This window comes from Dicentrarchus labrax, unplaced genomic scaffold, assembly GCF_905237075.1.
Source record: "Dicentrarchus labrax unplaced genomic scaffold, dlabrax2021, whole genome shotgun sequence".
NCBI classification, from domain to species: Eukaryota; Metazoa; Chordata; class Actinopteri; family Moronidae; genus Dicentrarchus; species Dicentrarchus labrax.
This window is the reverse complement of record NW_026136716.1, coordinates 720,616-734,699: the sequence shown is the minus strand read 5'-3', so window position 1 is coordinate 734,699 and position 14,084 is coordinate 720,616. Positions and strand designations below refer to the sequence as shown.

At 44.6% G+C, this 14,084-nt stretch overlaps 1 protein-coding gene across 1 annotated transcript; it reads left to right on the top strand.

The window, feature by feature from the left end:
• The first annotated feature begins 305 nt into the window (after positions 1 to 305).
• Positions 306 to 13,916, top strand: xdh (xanthine dehydrogenase). The gene is made up of 35 exons (XM_051427009.1): positions 306 to 470; positions 1,058 to 1,115; positions 2,060 to 2,156; positions 2,308 to 2,416; positions 2,668 to 2,794; positions 2,918 to 2,979; positions 3,100 to 3,192; positions 3,272 to 3,352; positions 3,816 to 3,960; positions 4,093 to 4,185; positions 4,395 to 4,546; positions 4,688 to 4,781; positions 5,413 to 5,522; positions 5,607 to 5,791; positions 5,868 to 6,030; positions 6,154 to 6,243; positions 6,319 to 6,488; positions 6,565 to 6,691; positions 6,767 to 6,886; positions 7,197 to 7,293; positions 7,383 to 7,507; positions 8,678 to 8,811; positions 8,898 to 8,985; positions 9,118 to 9,204; positions 9,286 to 9,477; positions 9,554 to 9,699; positions 10,888 to 10,969; positions 11,045 to 11,140; positions 11,313 to 11,516; positions 11,642 to 11,694; positions 11,787 to 11,901; positions 12,693 to 12,758; positions 12,843 to 13,031; positions 13,115 to 13,282; positions 13,521 to 13,916. Exons 1-35 carry the CDS (start codon positions 381 to 383, stop codon positions 13,569 to 13,571), a joined length of 4,059 nt encoding a protein of 1,352 aa, XP_051282969.1. The 5' UTR covers positions 306 to 380; the 3' UTR covers positions 13,572 to 13,916.
• Positions 13,917 to 14,084: the final 168 nt, after the last annotated feature.

The following is a 14,084-nucleotide window of genomic DNA, read 5'->3' as shown; positions in this document are numbered from 1 at the left end:
GCATTAAACTGCAGACTCATGAAGGAAAACGCTACGTCACGCAAACGTCACTGCAGAGCTGCTAGTGTACTGGGTGACCTTTGACCTCCTGACTGTGATTAATTTGCCTAAAGGGTGCAATCAGTGTGCTTTATCTGGGGTTGTTCATCAGGATTGTGCTCATTAATAACTGGTGTTTAAGGGGGAATTCCGAGTGATTTCGGTTCACGTGAATGCACCACCAGGTTCGGCCTCAGATTGGTTCTGGATCGGAGTGGGGGGGGGGCAGGTTCAGACTCCAGGTCCGACAAGGACACGCCTCCCAGCGGAGGAGTGAGCCCGTGTGCAGCGACAGTCCGGACCATTAGGACACCGTGAGGAGGACGCAGAGGACCGACAGCATGAGGAAGATAAACGTTACCGTGGCCGAGACCGAGACCGGGTCCGGGTCCGGGTCTGACGAACTCGTCTTCTTCGTTAACGGGAAGAAGGTAAAAAAAGAACCGCTTTTTAATTCAAATGAGAGAGATTTTAAATGGAGTTCTTCCTTTATTTTATATTTTATGTGTTTATGTTGAGTGTTAAAATACTGGAATCTATACAATATATAATAATAACTATATTATATAATAATAACATTAACACAATATTACAATTTTATAATGCTCCAATAATATCTTATATATATCTTATAATTCCTACACACAAGTGATTATTGTACCTATATATTATTGATATACTTACAGAACCTATAATAGACTTTGTATATATAAATATATATATTACATGATATAGAGAAATATAATATATATATATATTCATTATGTAAATTAAGATAATATATATGTATGTATGTAATATTATATTATAATATATTATATTATGTACAGACTATTTTTCTGATTATTAAAATAATCCATTAACAGTAAAAAATGGTTAATAAACCAACAATGTTGCTGATTGCTTTTCTGTTAATATATATAATTTCCCCCGTCCCCTAAAGAAAATAATGGACTCCCAGGTGTCCCCAGAGACAGTAATCGAGGGATAATGGTTGATCCTTCTGTTTGTGCTGCAGATTGTTGAGAGGAACGCGGACCCTGAGATGACTCTGCTGACGTATCTGAGGAGGAAATGTAGGTGCTCACACACACACACACACACACACACACACACACACACACATACAAACAGTCAGTCTCACTGGTCCGTTCTGTTCTGTTTGAAACTGTTCTGATCGAGTGATACATCAGTTTTCCTGTTTCACAACTTTATATCCCCACTCCAGAGCTTTCACTTCTTATTTTATCATCCTGTCCTCGCTCACTGTACAGTCTGGTTGTTGGTGGACGATCATCTGAACATTAGTCAGATTTCCAGATTGACAGAAATCCTCTGACACAATCCATAAAGCAAACCCAACGTACTAAAACCTGTTCAGCTGTAAGTCAGAAAGCTACGACTGATGTTTCCGGTCTTTATGCAAGTGTTTTATGATCCTGAGGTTGGTTTATTGGTTCCCTTCCAAGCAGAATGAGGTCAGTGACCGTCTCTGAGACAACAATCAGCAGGTCAAAGTCAGAATAAAGTTTACATCCTGGAACAGCTGGAAAGAGATCTGGCTTTAATTTGACATCAGAGCTGGACAGTAGGCAGGACCAGTACGAACTGTGTAACAGGGTTTTGAAGCACCTGGAGAGTCCTTGAGGAAGTTGGAGAAGTTTTTAGGACTTGCTGATGAAGGCCTAGGGCCCCTAAAACGGGTTACATGGGTCCTACAAACCTCTTTGAGGACTCCTGGAACCATCTCAGAGACCCTCTGACCAATGGGACCTCCTCAAGGACTAACATCTCTACGAGGACAGGCTCCCAGGTGTTCACATAGAGTCCAGTATTGTCTGAATCGAGGACTCCTGCTATGGTCATGGACTCATTTACAGTAAGAACAGTCAGTTTAGTCTTTAACGGCCTGGAGGTCAGAGTGTGTCTTCCACAGCGTGACTGGACTCTGAGGACGATCACGCGTCACCATCAATGATTCAGTGAATCCACTGTAAACTGTGTGTGTGTGTGTGTTCAGTGGGTTTAACAGGAACCAAGCTGGGCTGTGCTGAGGGCGGCTGTGGAGCCTGCACCGTCATGGTCTCCAGATACCAAACACACACTCAACAGCTGCTGTATCCTTAAACAGTGTGTGTGTGTGTGTGTGTGTGTGTGTGTGTGTGCGTGCTGATAAGGCGTCCCGTCATGTGCTTCCATCTGAAACCTTTCAATGATGACAAACTGATTTCACAGCGAGCAGATTAACAGTCTTTAACTCTGGTCCAGTCACTACGCCGTCAACGCCTGCCTCGCCCCCCTCTGCTCCCTACACCTGGTCGCTGTGACAACCGTGGAGGGTATCGGCAGCGTGGCAAGAAAATTACATCCTGTGCAGGTAAGACACACATTGAACTTGTACGTACGTACTGCTGCTGGGTCCTCCACTTCTTGACGCTTTAGGGATCCTTGTGGCGTCGTTTAATTTCTTTTTCAAAGGGATCAACTGACCTCTGCACAACAAGCTGACAATTATTTCAGTAGCTTCAGTAGTAACTTATGATTCATTGTTGATTAACGCAGCTTTAAGGTTATGAATCTTCAGTGTGTTTTAACAAGTTTTACAACAGAATCTTTTAAATGTTTCAGGAGCGAATAGCGAGGGCTCACGGCTCTCAGTGCGGGTTCTGTACTCCAGGGATCGTCATGTCCATGTACGCCCTGCTGAGGAACAACCCCACACCCAAAATGGCCGACGTGGAGGAGGCTTTCCAAGGTACTGTCAGAGACCGCTTAGCATTGTTAAATGTAGTTATTAGTAGCTAGAACTGCCCTTAAATTACATTTAAAATGTTTCTGATCTACACTGACAGCACTATGGAAATCATATTTTTTGCAGGAAATCTGTGTCGTTGCACTGGATACAGACCGATACTGGAGGGGTACAAAACTTTCACTGTGGTGAGACACAAACACAGTCGGTGTGTTTCCAAGCACACAATAAATCACTGACATGTTTACCTGTAACACCAGCTTTTGAGCCACAAGTGTGATTCATTCATACATTATTTGTTCCTCCAGGAGGGGGGGTGCTGTGGCGGCAAGGGGCGGGAGAACGGCTGCTGTATGGCCAATGGGAACGGAGCTGAGAAAAGCTCAGAGGAAGACACTAATGTAAGTCTAAAGTGTTATTTTATACAAACCGATTTCAAACCAACATGTTTCTGACTGTAAACTGTGTGTTTTTGAGCAGGAAGCCACGCCGCTGTTCACCGCAACCGACTTTGCGCCCTTTGACCCCACGCAGGAGGTCATCTTCCCTCCAGAGCTCATGGTAAACACACACACACCGAAACACAAACACTCGTTATCAAGTGGCAGATTTTAAACTTTTTACGTTGTTAAATTAAGTGAACTCGAACTTATCGCCATATAAACCAGGATATCATCGGCATATAAACGTATATAGTGTATATATAATTTATATATTTCTGAGTCATGACTGAACACATGACACGTATTTTTAGATTCAGTGCGATTTTCACTTCCTTTTAAAGTCCCCATGAAACTTATATTTACTGTTACTTTAGTGTAAAGTAACCCAGCAAACAGGAGCTGATAACAGCTAATTCTGCATAATTTAATGGTGGTACATACTTCCTGTTTATACCCCCAAAGAGTTATGGGAGCTGTAGTTGCAAGATTTTCAGCATTTTCTTTCCCCAAACAGAAGACAAAGAACAACAACAAACAATGTAAATGCTGTCATTTTGTTCTCTCTCCTTCTTCCTATCTAGTCTCTCACCAAAGGTCAAAGGTCGGGCTCGCTGTGTTTCCGTGGCGACAGGGCGGTGTGGCTGCAGCCCGACAGCCTGGACGAGTTTCTGCGTCTGAAATGGGAACATCCAGACGCCCGAGTGGTGGTGGGAAACACTGAAGTGGGTCAGTCTATCGCTCATAAACACTGATTCATTCATTCATTCATTTATTCAGTCACTCTCTCGTTCACTCTCTCGTTCACTCTCGTTCACTCTCGTTCACTCTCTCGTTCACTCACTCACTGTGGGCTTTTAGGTATCGAGGTGAAGTTTAAGAACATGGTGTACCCAGTTATCTTAGCTCCAGCCTTCATCCCCGAACTGAACACAGTGACGCACACTGAGGACGGTGAGTGATAATACTGTTCAAAAAGAAAAAAATAGAACATTGTATTTCAAATATAGGATTGATTTGATTTCCTTCATTATTGACTGTTAGCTTGTCAGGCTAAATTGGCTATGAACCTGACCCAAACTTTCATGTTTTATGCTAGCACGACTTAAAGTCGGAATAAACACTTAAGAACGAGACTGAAACAGTGTTTTCGTGTGTTTTAGGTGTCGTTTTTGGTGCGGCGTGCACTCTCAGCCACATGGGGGCGGTGCTGAAGGAGATGGTGAAGACTCTTCCTCCTCATCAGAACGAAGTCTTCCTCGCTGTCCTGGAACAACTGCGCTGGTTCGCCGGACTGCAGATACGCAACGTAGCCGTGAGTCAAACCATAGTTTATTTCCAGCAAATACACAGAGCCGGTTCATCTCTGCCAAAAGATGTCCATAAAAACCTGTGTTATATAATCTCATCGTGTTGTGTTCAGTGTTTCGTCACCGTGGTATTTTTGTGTTTTCAGGCGGTTGGTGGGAACATCATGACAGCCAGCCCCATTTCAGACCTCAACCCTGTTTTTATGGCGGCTGGTTGCAAACTCACACTGATGGACAAAGGTACACACACACACACACACATTCATCTGTGTGATATTCCAGGAATCTGTTTTTTACTGAGATCAGAGTTCACAGATAAAACTGCTGAACACACGCCTTTACATTGTTTTAAACTCAACTTTAGTCTGTATTTTATTATTATAAGTTTATTTTGACAGGCGCTTTATCTGGATACTTCATATAAAGGCATGATACTGTACGACACTTTGGTGAAATATACCTGTGTAAACACATGGTCGTGGTGTGTTTACTTTCTCCATATTTGTCAGGAGGCGTTCAGGTGACCTTTAATCTGAAGGCTCTTGTTTCTCTCCGAGCTGCTGAGTCACTTATACGTTATATAAGTTTATATCACGGCTTGTGATCAACTTTCATCACAAAGACTTTTATTGTCCTATTTACATGACTAGTTATCATATATCCTATTGCCCTTAAAGGCAGCATTACAGAGTTATTCTGCTGATGTTTAAGGTTTAAGGTTTTAATACAGTTTGTAAACAGGGACATGAATATGAACTCCAAACCTTCTGACCTTTGACCATTAACCTCTATCTGTCTGTCTGCCTGCCTGTCTGTCTGCCTGTCCGTCCGTCTACCTGCCTGCCTGTCTGTCTGTCTGTCTGTCTGTCAGATGGCAGTCGTGTGGTTCAGATGGACGACAGTTTCTTCACAGGTTACAGGAAGACGACTCTGCGACCGCAGGAGGTCCTGTTGTCCATAGAGATCCCGTACAGCAAGAAGGTAGATACAGCGTCACTGTCTGTCACCTAGCAACGGCTGTCAGTAACCTAGCAACAGACTGACACCGCTGTTTTCCCTCTTCAGAATCAGTTCGTCTCGGCCTTCAAACAGTCGCCTCGCCGCGAGGACGACATCAGCATCGTTACGGCGGCGATGAGCGTCACCATCACTCCCGGGACCGACGTTGTCGAGGACTTGGGCCTCAGCTACGGCGGCATGGCGGCGACCACGGTGCTGGCGAAGAAGACGGCGAGCAGACTGCTGGGAAGGTAACACACGCGGATTGTATTAGAATGTAAGAACCAGAAGAAGGAAGTACGTAACTCTCTCTGATGTCACATCCAGGCGGTGGGGGGAGGGGCTTCTGGAAGAGGCTTGCTCCTCATTGGCTGAGGAGATGACCCTCGACCCCTCTGCGCCAGGCGGAATGGTGACATACCGGCAAACTTTGACCCTCAGCCTCTTCTACAAGTTCTACCTGATGGTGCTACAAAAGCTCAGAGCGCAGGTATATTCAACCTAAAATCCATTCTAGCAATAACGGAAGCGAGCAAGCAAGCTAACGTTAGCTGTGCAGAATAAGGTTATCTGGATCTTTCACTGAATCGGTTATGTTCTGATTGTCCGTCAGGGTGTGAATGTGGCCGAGGTCGGGGCCGACTGTCTGAGCGCCGCAGAGATTTACCATCCTGAGACTCCGTCCAGTGTTCAGATCTACCAGGTAACCACACTTACAACGGGGTTTACAGTCCCAGCGTTAGCGTCCAGGTGTGTCAGTGTCACATGTGTTCTCCAGGCGGTGCCGGAGGGGCGGAGCCAGGACGACGCGGTGGGCCGACCCATGATGCACCTGTCGGCTCTGAAGCAGGCAACCGGCGAGGCGGTTTACTGCGACGACGTGCCGCTGTACGAGAACGAGCTCTACCTGGCGCTTGTCACCAGCAGCAAAGCACATGCCAACATCCTGTAAGACGCACACCTCACACACACACACCTGTGCAGCACACAAACCTGTCCTGTCTAACACAGGTGTGTGTCCTAGCTCTATAGACAGCTCAGCAGCAGAGCAGATGCCCGGCGTCGTGTGCTGTGTGTTTGCCGATGACATCCCTGGCAGTAACGCCACCGGACCCATCGTATATGACGAGACTGTCATCGCCCGCCACCAGGTACGTTTGTCTGACCAATCAGGTGACTCTGACAGCTTGATGTCTAGGTTGGTGACGTTTCTATTTTCTGTGCAGGTGACCTGCGTGGGTCACATCATCGGCGCCGTGGTGGCCGACACTCAGCTTCACGCTCAGAGAGCCGCCAAAGCCGTCAGGATCCAATATGAAGAGCTGCCGGCGGTCGTCACCATCCAGGTGACGATTCAGGACTATTTTTGTAAAATGAGACAAAGTTTCCAAATGAGCTGCAGGAGGGTGGAGCATCTAATGCTAGGAAGCAACATGCCCCATTAGCATTACCCCTTAGCATTACTCTTAGGTTTGCCTACAGTTGTTTCATAATAAACTTGCACCTTTCTTAACAAGGCTACGTGCACAGAACACAAAAACACAAGTGAAAACAAGATAAAAAAAACACAATTTTGTTTGTTGCCACTGAATCTGGCTAATATTAGCATGCTAATTATAAATCTCATAATAAATCTGTTGTTTGTTTAATTGACAGGAAGCCATCGCCGCCCAATCCTTCTATCAGCCAATCAGAACCATCCAGAAGGGAGACCTGGAGGTGGGGTTCAAACAGGCCGACCACATCCTGGAAGGTAGGACCGTCTGTGTGTGGGATTTCGTCCTGATTCCAGAAGATCATCAGTTATCCATTACTGACTGATTATCAATTGATTATTGACAGGTGAGATGCACATTGGAGGTCAGGAACATTTCTACCTGGAGACAAATGTCACTCTGGCTGTTCCCCGAGGAGAGGATGGAGAGATGGAGGTCTTTGCTTCTACTCAGTCTGCCTCCAAAACACAGGTAATAATACTGCAAAACACAGGTTATTACACTGCAAAAAACAGGTAATAATACTGCAAAACACAGGTTATTACACTGCAAAACACAGGTTATTACACTGCAAAACACAGGTTATTATACTGCAAAACACAGGTTATTACACTGCAAAACACAGGTTATTATACTGCAAAACACAGGTTATTACACTGCAAAACACAGGTTATTACACTGCAAAACACAGGTTATTACACTGCAAAACACAGGTTATTACACTGCAAAAAACAGGTAATAATACTGCAAAACACAGGTTATTATACTGCAAAACACAGGTTATTACACTGCAAAACACAGGTTATTACACTGCAAAACACAGGTTATTACACTGCAAAACACAGGTTATTACACTGCAAAACACAGGTAATAATACTGCAAAACACAGGTTATTATACTGCAAAACACAGGTTATTACACTGCAAAACACAGGTTATTACACTGCAAAACACAGGTTATTACACTGCAAAACACAGGTAATAATACTGCAAAACACAGGTTATTACACTGCAAAACACAGGTTATTACACTGCAAAACACAGGTAATAATACTGCAAAACACAGGTTATTACACTGCAAAACACAGGTTATTACACTGCAAAACACAGGTTATTACACTGCAAAACACAGGTAATAATACTGCAAAAAACAGGTAATAATACTGCAAAACACAGGTTATTACACTGCAAAACACAGGTTATTATACTGCAAAACACAGGTTATTACACTGCAAAACACAGGTTATTATACTGCAAAACACAGGTTATTATACTGCAAAACACAGGTTATTATACTGCAAAACACAGGTTATTACACTGCAAAACACAGGTAATAATACTGCAAAACACAGGTTATTATACTGCAAAACACAGGTAATAACACTGCAAAACACAGGTTATTACACTGCAAAACACAGGTTATTACACTGCAAAACACAGGTAATAATACTGCAAAACACAGGTTATTACACTGCAAAACACAGGTAATAATACTGCAAAACACAGGTTATTACACTGCAAAACACAGGTTATTACACTGCAAAAAACAGGTAATAATACTCGAAAAACACAGGTTATTATACTCAGGTAAACACAGGTAACTGCAATACTGTAACTGAACGTCTGTGTGTGTCTCCGTCAGTCTCTGGTGGCGAAGGCGTTGGGCGTCCCCGCTAACAGGGTGGTGGTCCGGGTGAAGAGGATGGGTGGAGGCTTTGGCGGGAAGGAGAGCCGGACCACCGTGTTGTCTACTGTGGTTGCCGTGGCAGCCAACAAGTACGTCTGACAGTCACCTTTAATTAGAGGTTCTTATTTTAATATGAAATGTATGTTTATCATCATTTCCTGCTCTCTTGTGTCAGACTGAAGAGACCTGTGAGGTGTATGTTGGACAGAGATGAGGACATGTTGATCACTGGAGGAAGACACCCCTTTTATGGAAAATACAAGGTGGGATAGCTGACTAACTAATTGTTAGCTAGCTACGTAGCCTACCTTTTGCTATCTTTGTCAGTTTAGATCTAGATTGTTGTAGCTTCAGTCTTGAAACTTTAATAATCATTTAATCTTCTCCTGCTCCAGGTGGGTTTTCTAAACAGTGGTAAGGTCGTGGCTCTGGACGTGTCGTACTACAGCAACACAGGAAACTCCATGGACCTCTCTCTATCAGTGAGTATCTTTACTAACTGAGTAATATGACACTATATGCTGATGACGTACTGATGTTATCACCTGTCTGTGTACATTGAGGTCCTGGAGCGAGCTCTGTTCCACATGGAGAACTCGTACAGCGTGGCCAATGTACGTGGCCGCGGTTACCTGTGCCGCACCAACCTGCCATCCAATACAGCCTTCAGGGGCTTCGGAGGGCCACAAGGCATGATGGTCACCGAGAGCTGGATGAACGACGTGGCGCAGAGTCTGGGCAAGCCGTCTGAGGAGGTATGTAGGTGGATGAATAAAGTCAGACACGCTGGTTGGTCAGTAGTGTCCAGTCAGTGACCCCGTCCTCTTGCAGGTGCGTCGGTTGAACCTGTATGTGGAAGGGGAGTTGACACCCTACAACCAGATCCTGGATCAGTTCACCTTGGACCGCTGCTGGGATGAGTGCCTGTCACGCTCCGTATACCAGGAACGCAGAGCCGCCGTGGACCTCTACAACAGGTAAAAGCACTGTTGAGCACAACAAGTAAAAACAATCTAATGGAAGGTCCCAGAGCCGGGATTTATGGTTTTGGTAAAAACTGTCCGACAACAGGAACTAACTTTCTTTTTAAACTTTAATGACCTGTTTCAAATTCAATCATCATCAGCTTGACCTACTGACCTGTAAGCACCACTGGACTGGCCATAGGCCCGGTGGGCCGATGGTGATTTTTTTTTAAATTTTTACTAATGGTTCTAGTATTAGTAATGGTATTAGTCATGATACCTATTGGTACACAAAACTGGTAGATCGGCCCATTAGTCATGATTGATTCTGGGCTGGACCAATTACAGCCGAGGGCCGATGCCCCCTCCCTCTTGGGCCTCGGCTGTCAATCAATCAATCATACAGAGAGAGAGGAGATCACGAAAATGGAGAACAGCAAGAAGCGGAAAGGAGGTGCGGAAAAAATTAGAGCTAAAAAGAGACAAGCCCTTCAGGCAGATGCTGCCAAATGTGTTAAAATAACACAGATGTTTGCTGGTGGCTATGGCGGAGCTTCAGCTTCAGCAGCAGCAGCATCCGGAGCAGTCACAGGTAATGATGGCGGAGGTGGCCATCAGGTGGATGAGGAGAAGGGGAGGCAGGAGTAGGAGGGACCCGCGACCGTAGCCGGTGCGACTACATTGTTCAGGAGGTTAACTAGACCAAGCAGCCTTTTGGTTTCCGCTAAGTACTGTATAGAATAACGGCACTGGGAGGATGGTGTAGGTTTAAGATTATTAGACAAGTACATATACACCAAAAAGACAGTGTACAAGCATTGTCACAAGAAGTTTGTTTTCATTCATAGGCTTCATGGTCTTTCCATCAAGACCTGGTGGGCCGGTCTTGGCTCAAAATGTCCGGGCCGTTTTTTTGTCCCAGTCCAGCCCTGCCTGTAAGCTAACTAAGCTAGTAATGTTATGTTGTTTACTATGAAAATGGTGGACAGTAGCGAGCAAAGCTGTCCTGAATGGAGAATCAGAGCCCCAAATATCTGAGTAGCAGCGTGTGGAGGTATTTTGAGTTCTACACCGTACACACTGTCCTGACTGACAGATTGGGAACCACTGCCTTAAGAGATGAATTTGAGGAGTTTGTTAAAATACGACAGCATAAAAATGTAAAAACTGTTGAGTTTTCTTTCTGTGTTTTAATTTTAGACAGAACCGGTGGACCAAACGAGGCCTCGCCATCGTCCCCACCAAGTTTGGCATCAGCTTCACCGCCGTCTTCCTCAATCAGGTCTGACCCAACAACACTGACTAACAAACAGTTTGATGCTGGATGGTTTGTATCTCATTCTCTTTGTGTCTGCAGGCCGGAGCTCTGGCTCACATCTACACAGACGGCTCGGTGCTGTTGACCCACGGTGGGACTGAGATGGGACAGGGACTCCATACCAAGATGGTCCAGGTACCTGAGCTTAACGAACCAATATGCTGTTTTTAGCTCATTAATTTCACATTTTGATTTCCTACCTTTTGTTCAGCCATTAATGCTGTATTTGAGCTAATAAATGTTGCACTTAAGCTAACAAATGCTGTACTTAAGTACAAAAGTCTTTACAAACTGTTTTTGCGTCCAGGTTGCCAGCAGGGTTCTGGGTATCCCCTGTTCAAAGATTCATATCTCAGAGACGAGCACCAACACGGTCCCCAACACCAGCCCAACCGCCGCCTCCGCCTCCTCAGACCTCAATGGAGCTGCCGTGCAGAACGCCTGTGAGACCCTCATGAAACGTCTGGAACCGTACAAGACCAAGAACCCCAAAGGGACATGGGAGGACTGGGTGAGCAGGAGTATTAAGAATATATGGTAGTACTTGTAGTAGTGTCGCTACTATAATCCCATAATTACTTAATCTGTCCACATTTCCAGTTTTAAATGGTCGTAGTGTATTTCTGTCTGTTTCAGGTGAAAGCAGCGTATTTCGACAGAGTAAACCTCAGTGCAAATGGCTTTTACAAGTGAGTTCAATGAGCGAGTCGCCTGTTCAGTAAATCTGATGATAAATAAAGTCCCAGACAGACTTTATTCACCGTTTCCTGTTTCTCATTAGGACTCCAGATCTCGGTTATGACTTTGACTCGAACTCGGGCCGAGCATTCAACTACTTCAGCTACGGGGTGGCTTGTTCAGAGGTGGAGATCGACTGCCTGACTGGAGCTCACAGGGTGTGTATTTATTGAAGGAAATGTTCAGCTACGAAAATAAATGTGAAACAACGATCAATATTAGGCTCCTGTGTTATGTACTTTACTATACTTTACTATACGCCGATTATACCATCTTGTAGGTAACTGGCACCACTGGGAACCAGTCCCAGTCTGCTTTTTAAGATCTCCAGACATTTTGCTAACTTAAGATGTGATTATGTGTCGCTTTGATCTTTTAACCATCTTCAGAATGTGGTTGTCTTTTCAACGAGGCAAGCACTGAAACAACTTTCTCTGTCGACATATATATCCACATAAGGGCACTGACCCTTCCTTATTCCCGCCCCTTTTGGAACCTCGGTCTACTTCCTTTCCTGTACTTAGATATGCTATGTGCTAGGCTAATCTATGTTGAAAAGACAACCACATTTTGAAGATGGTTAAAAGATAAAAGTGAATACAAGCAGTCACATCTCAAGCTAATTTCAGCAAAGCAAAAGCCAGTGTTTTGCTAACATTAGCCATCAAATGTAACTAGTTTGTGAACAATTAATATAAATTAGTATTAGTATATCTAAGTACAGGAAAGGAGGAAGTTGACCGAGGCTTGTTCAACTGTTAATGGTGCACAGAGCAAATAGAGGCGGGGCTTATGAAGAGTTAATTCAGTAAAACTGAATACACAGAGATGTCTCCAATGTAAGTCTGAATTAAACATCCATTCACCTGCTGCAACCTTTCGACAAGATGTTAAATATTATGGAGATTATATTTATTATAATTTATTGTATGTTATGTTTGTACTGTAGAACCTGAGTACCACCATCGTGATGGACGTCGGTCACAGCCTCAACCCAGCTATAGACATCGGACAAGTGGGTCAATCAATAAAGGAATCAGTCTTTGGAAAACTAACTAAAGCAGATTTTATGACCTCTGGCGTCTCTGTTTCTCTTCAGGTGGAGGGGGCATTCATGCAGGGTCTGGGACTCTTCACCCTGGAGGAGCTTCATTATTCCCCCCAGGGTGTCCTACTCACTCGGGGTCCTGGTTCTTATAAGATCCCGGCCTTTGGTGACATTCCCACCCAGCTTACTGTCTCACTGCTCCGCGACGCACCGAATGACAAAGCCATCTTCGCCTCCAAGGTAACGCCGCGGACGCTGTAGAGAACATTTTAAACACAACAGCTTCTACAGAGAACATTTATCCGGGAATCTTTTCTCTCCAGGCTGTGGGCGAGCCTCCTCTCTTTCTGGCAGCGTCGGTTTTCTACGCCATCAAAGATGCCATCAGTGCCGCCCGGGTGGAGTCAGGCATCAGCGGCCCCTTCAGGCTAGACAGCCCCGCTTCCGCCGAGAGGATCCGCAACGCTTGCAGTGACCGATTCACCAAACTGGTACGTGGTTGGTTTTAGTTATTAATAGAGACACCCCTCAGGAAGTATCGGGCACTGACAAGAAAGTATTAAGAGTATTAAGAAAGTATTATCAGCTCATCTAAAATCAGCAGATCAAATTAATCATACATATGGTATCATAGTCTTTGTACTAATGTGGAGGAACACCAGGAGGCCTAGAACTCAAGCTACTGTACACACAGGAAATACTGTATCGCCTTCTGTTTTTCTGTTGCAGTGTCCTCCTGCAGAACCCGGAACCTTTAGGCCCTGGTCTGTACAGGTCTAGGACGTCAACCCACAGAGAGAGAGCAGACCACCACTGACACTCACTGGACAATCTGTGGAACTACATCCGCTCGCAGTTTGGTTTCCTGCCTGTCAGAGCAGTAACACGGTGTCTCTCACTGAAGCTCAAAGGCAGCGGGTTATTTTACATAAAACACTCGGGGAATAAAACATTTTACATGAATGATACATATGATGAAATATTAATATTTCAGCTCCTCACAGCTGTAATAAACTGATTGGTGCTGCACTTAGACTTCAGCTGTATACACACAAAATGAAATATGTGAATTAACTGATCACTGTTATGTTATATGAAATGAATGAAATAAAAGTTTGGATCGATTTTCTGGACTTTCCCTCCGTTTATTTCTGCCAAAGACAGTTAGTTAAAGCTGCTCTGTGGAGTTTGTGGACTTAATTCCAGATGAATAGCGAACATCAGAGAGAATAAGAATAGATTGGCTGCAGCAGTGATGGCTGATGGGAGGGTTTGTGGACCTTCGCGGTGAGG

Bases quoted from the DNA above. Each gene is read 5' to 3' on its own strand.
- xdh (XM_051427009.1), top strand. From the start codon at position 381: ATGAGGAAGATAAACGTTACCGTGGCCGAGACCGAGACCGGGTCCGGG. The intron at 6,031-6,153 runs GTATATTCAACC...ATTGTCCGTCAG, and splicing joins TACAAAAGCTCAGAGCGCAG to GGTGTGAATGTGGCCGAGGT. The intron at 11,695-11,786 runs GTGAGTTCAATG...GTTTCTCATTAG, and splicing joins AGTGCAAATGGCTTTTACAA to GACTCCAGATCTCGGTTATG.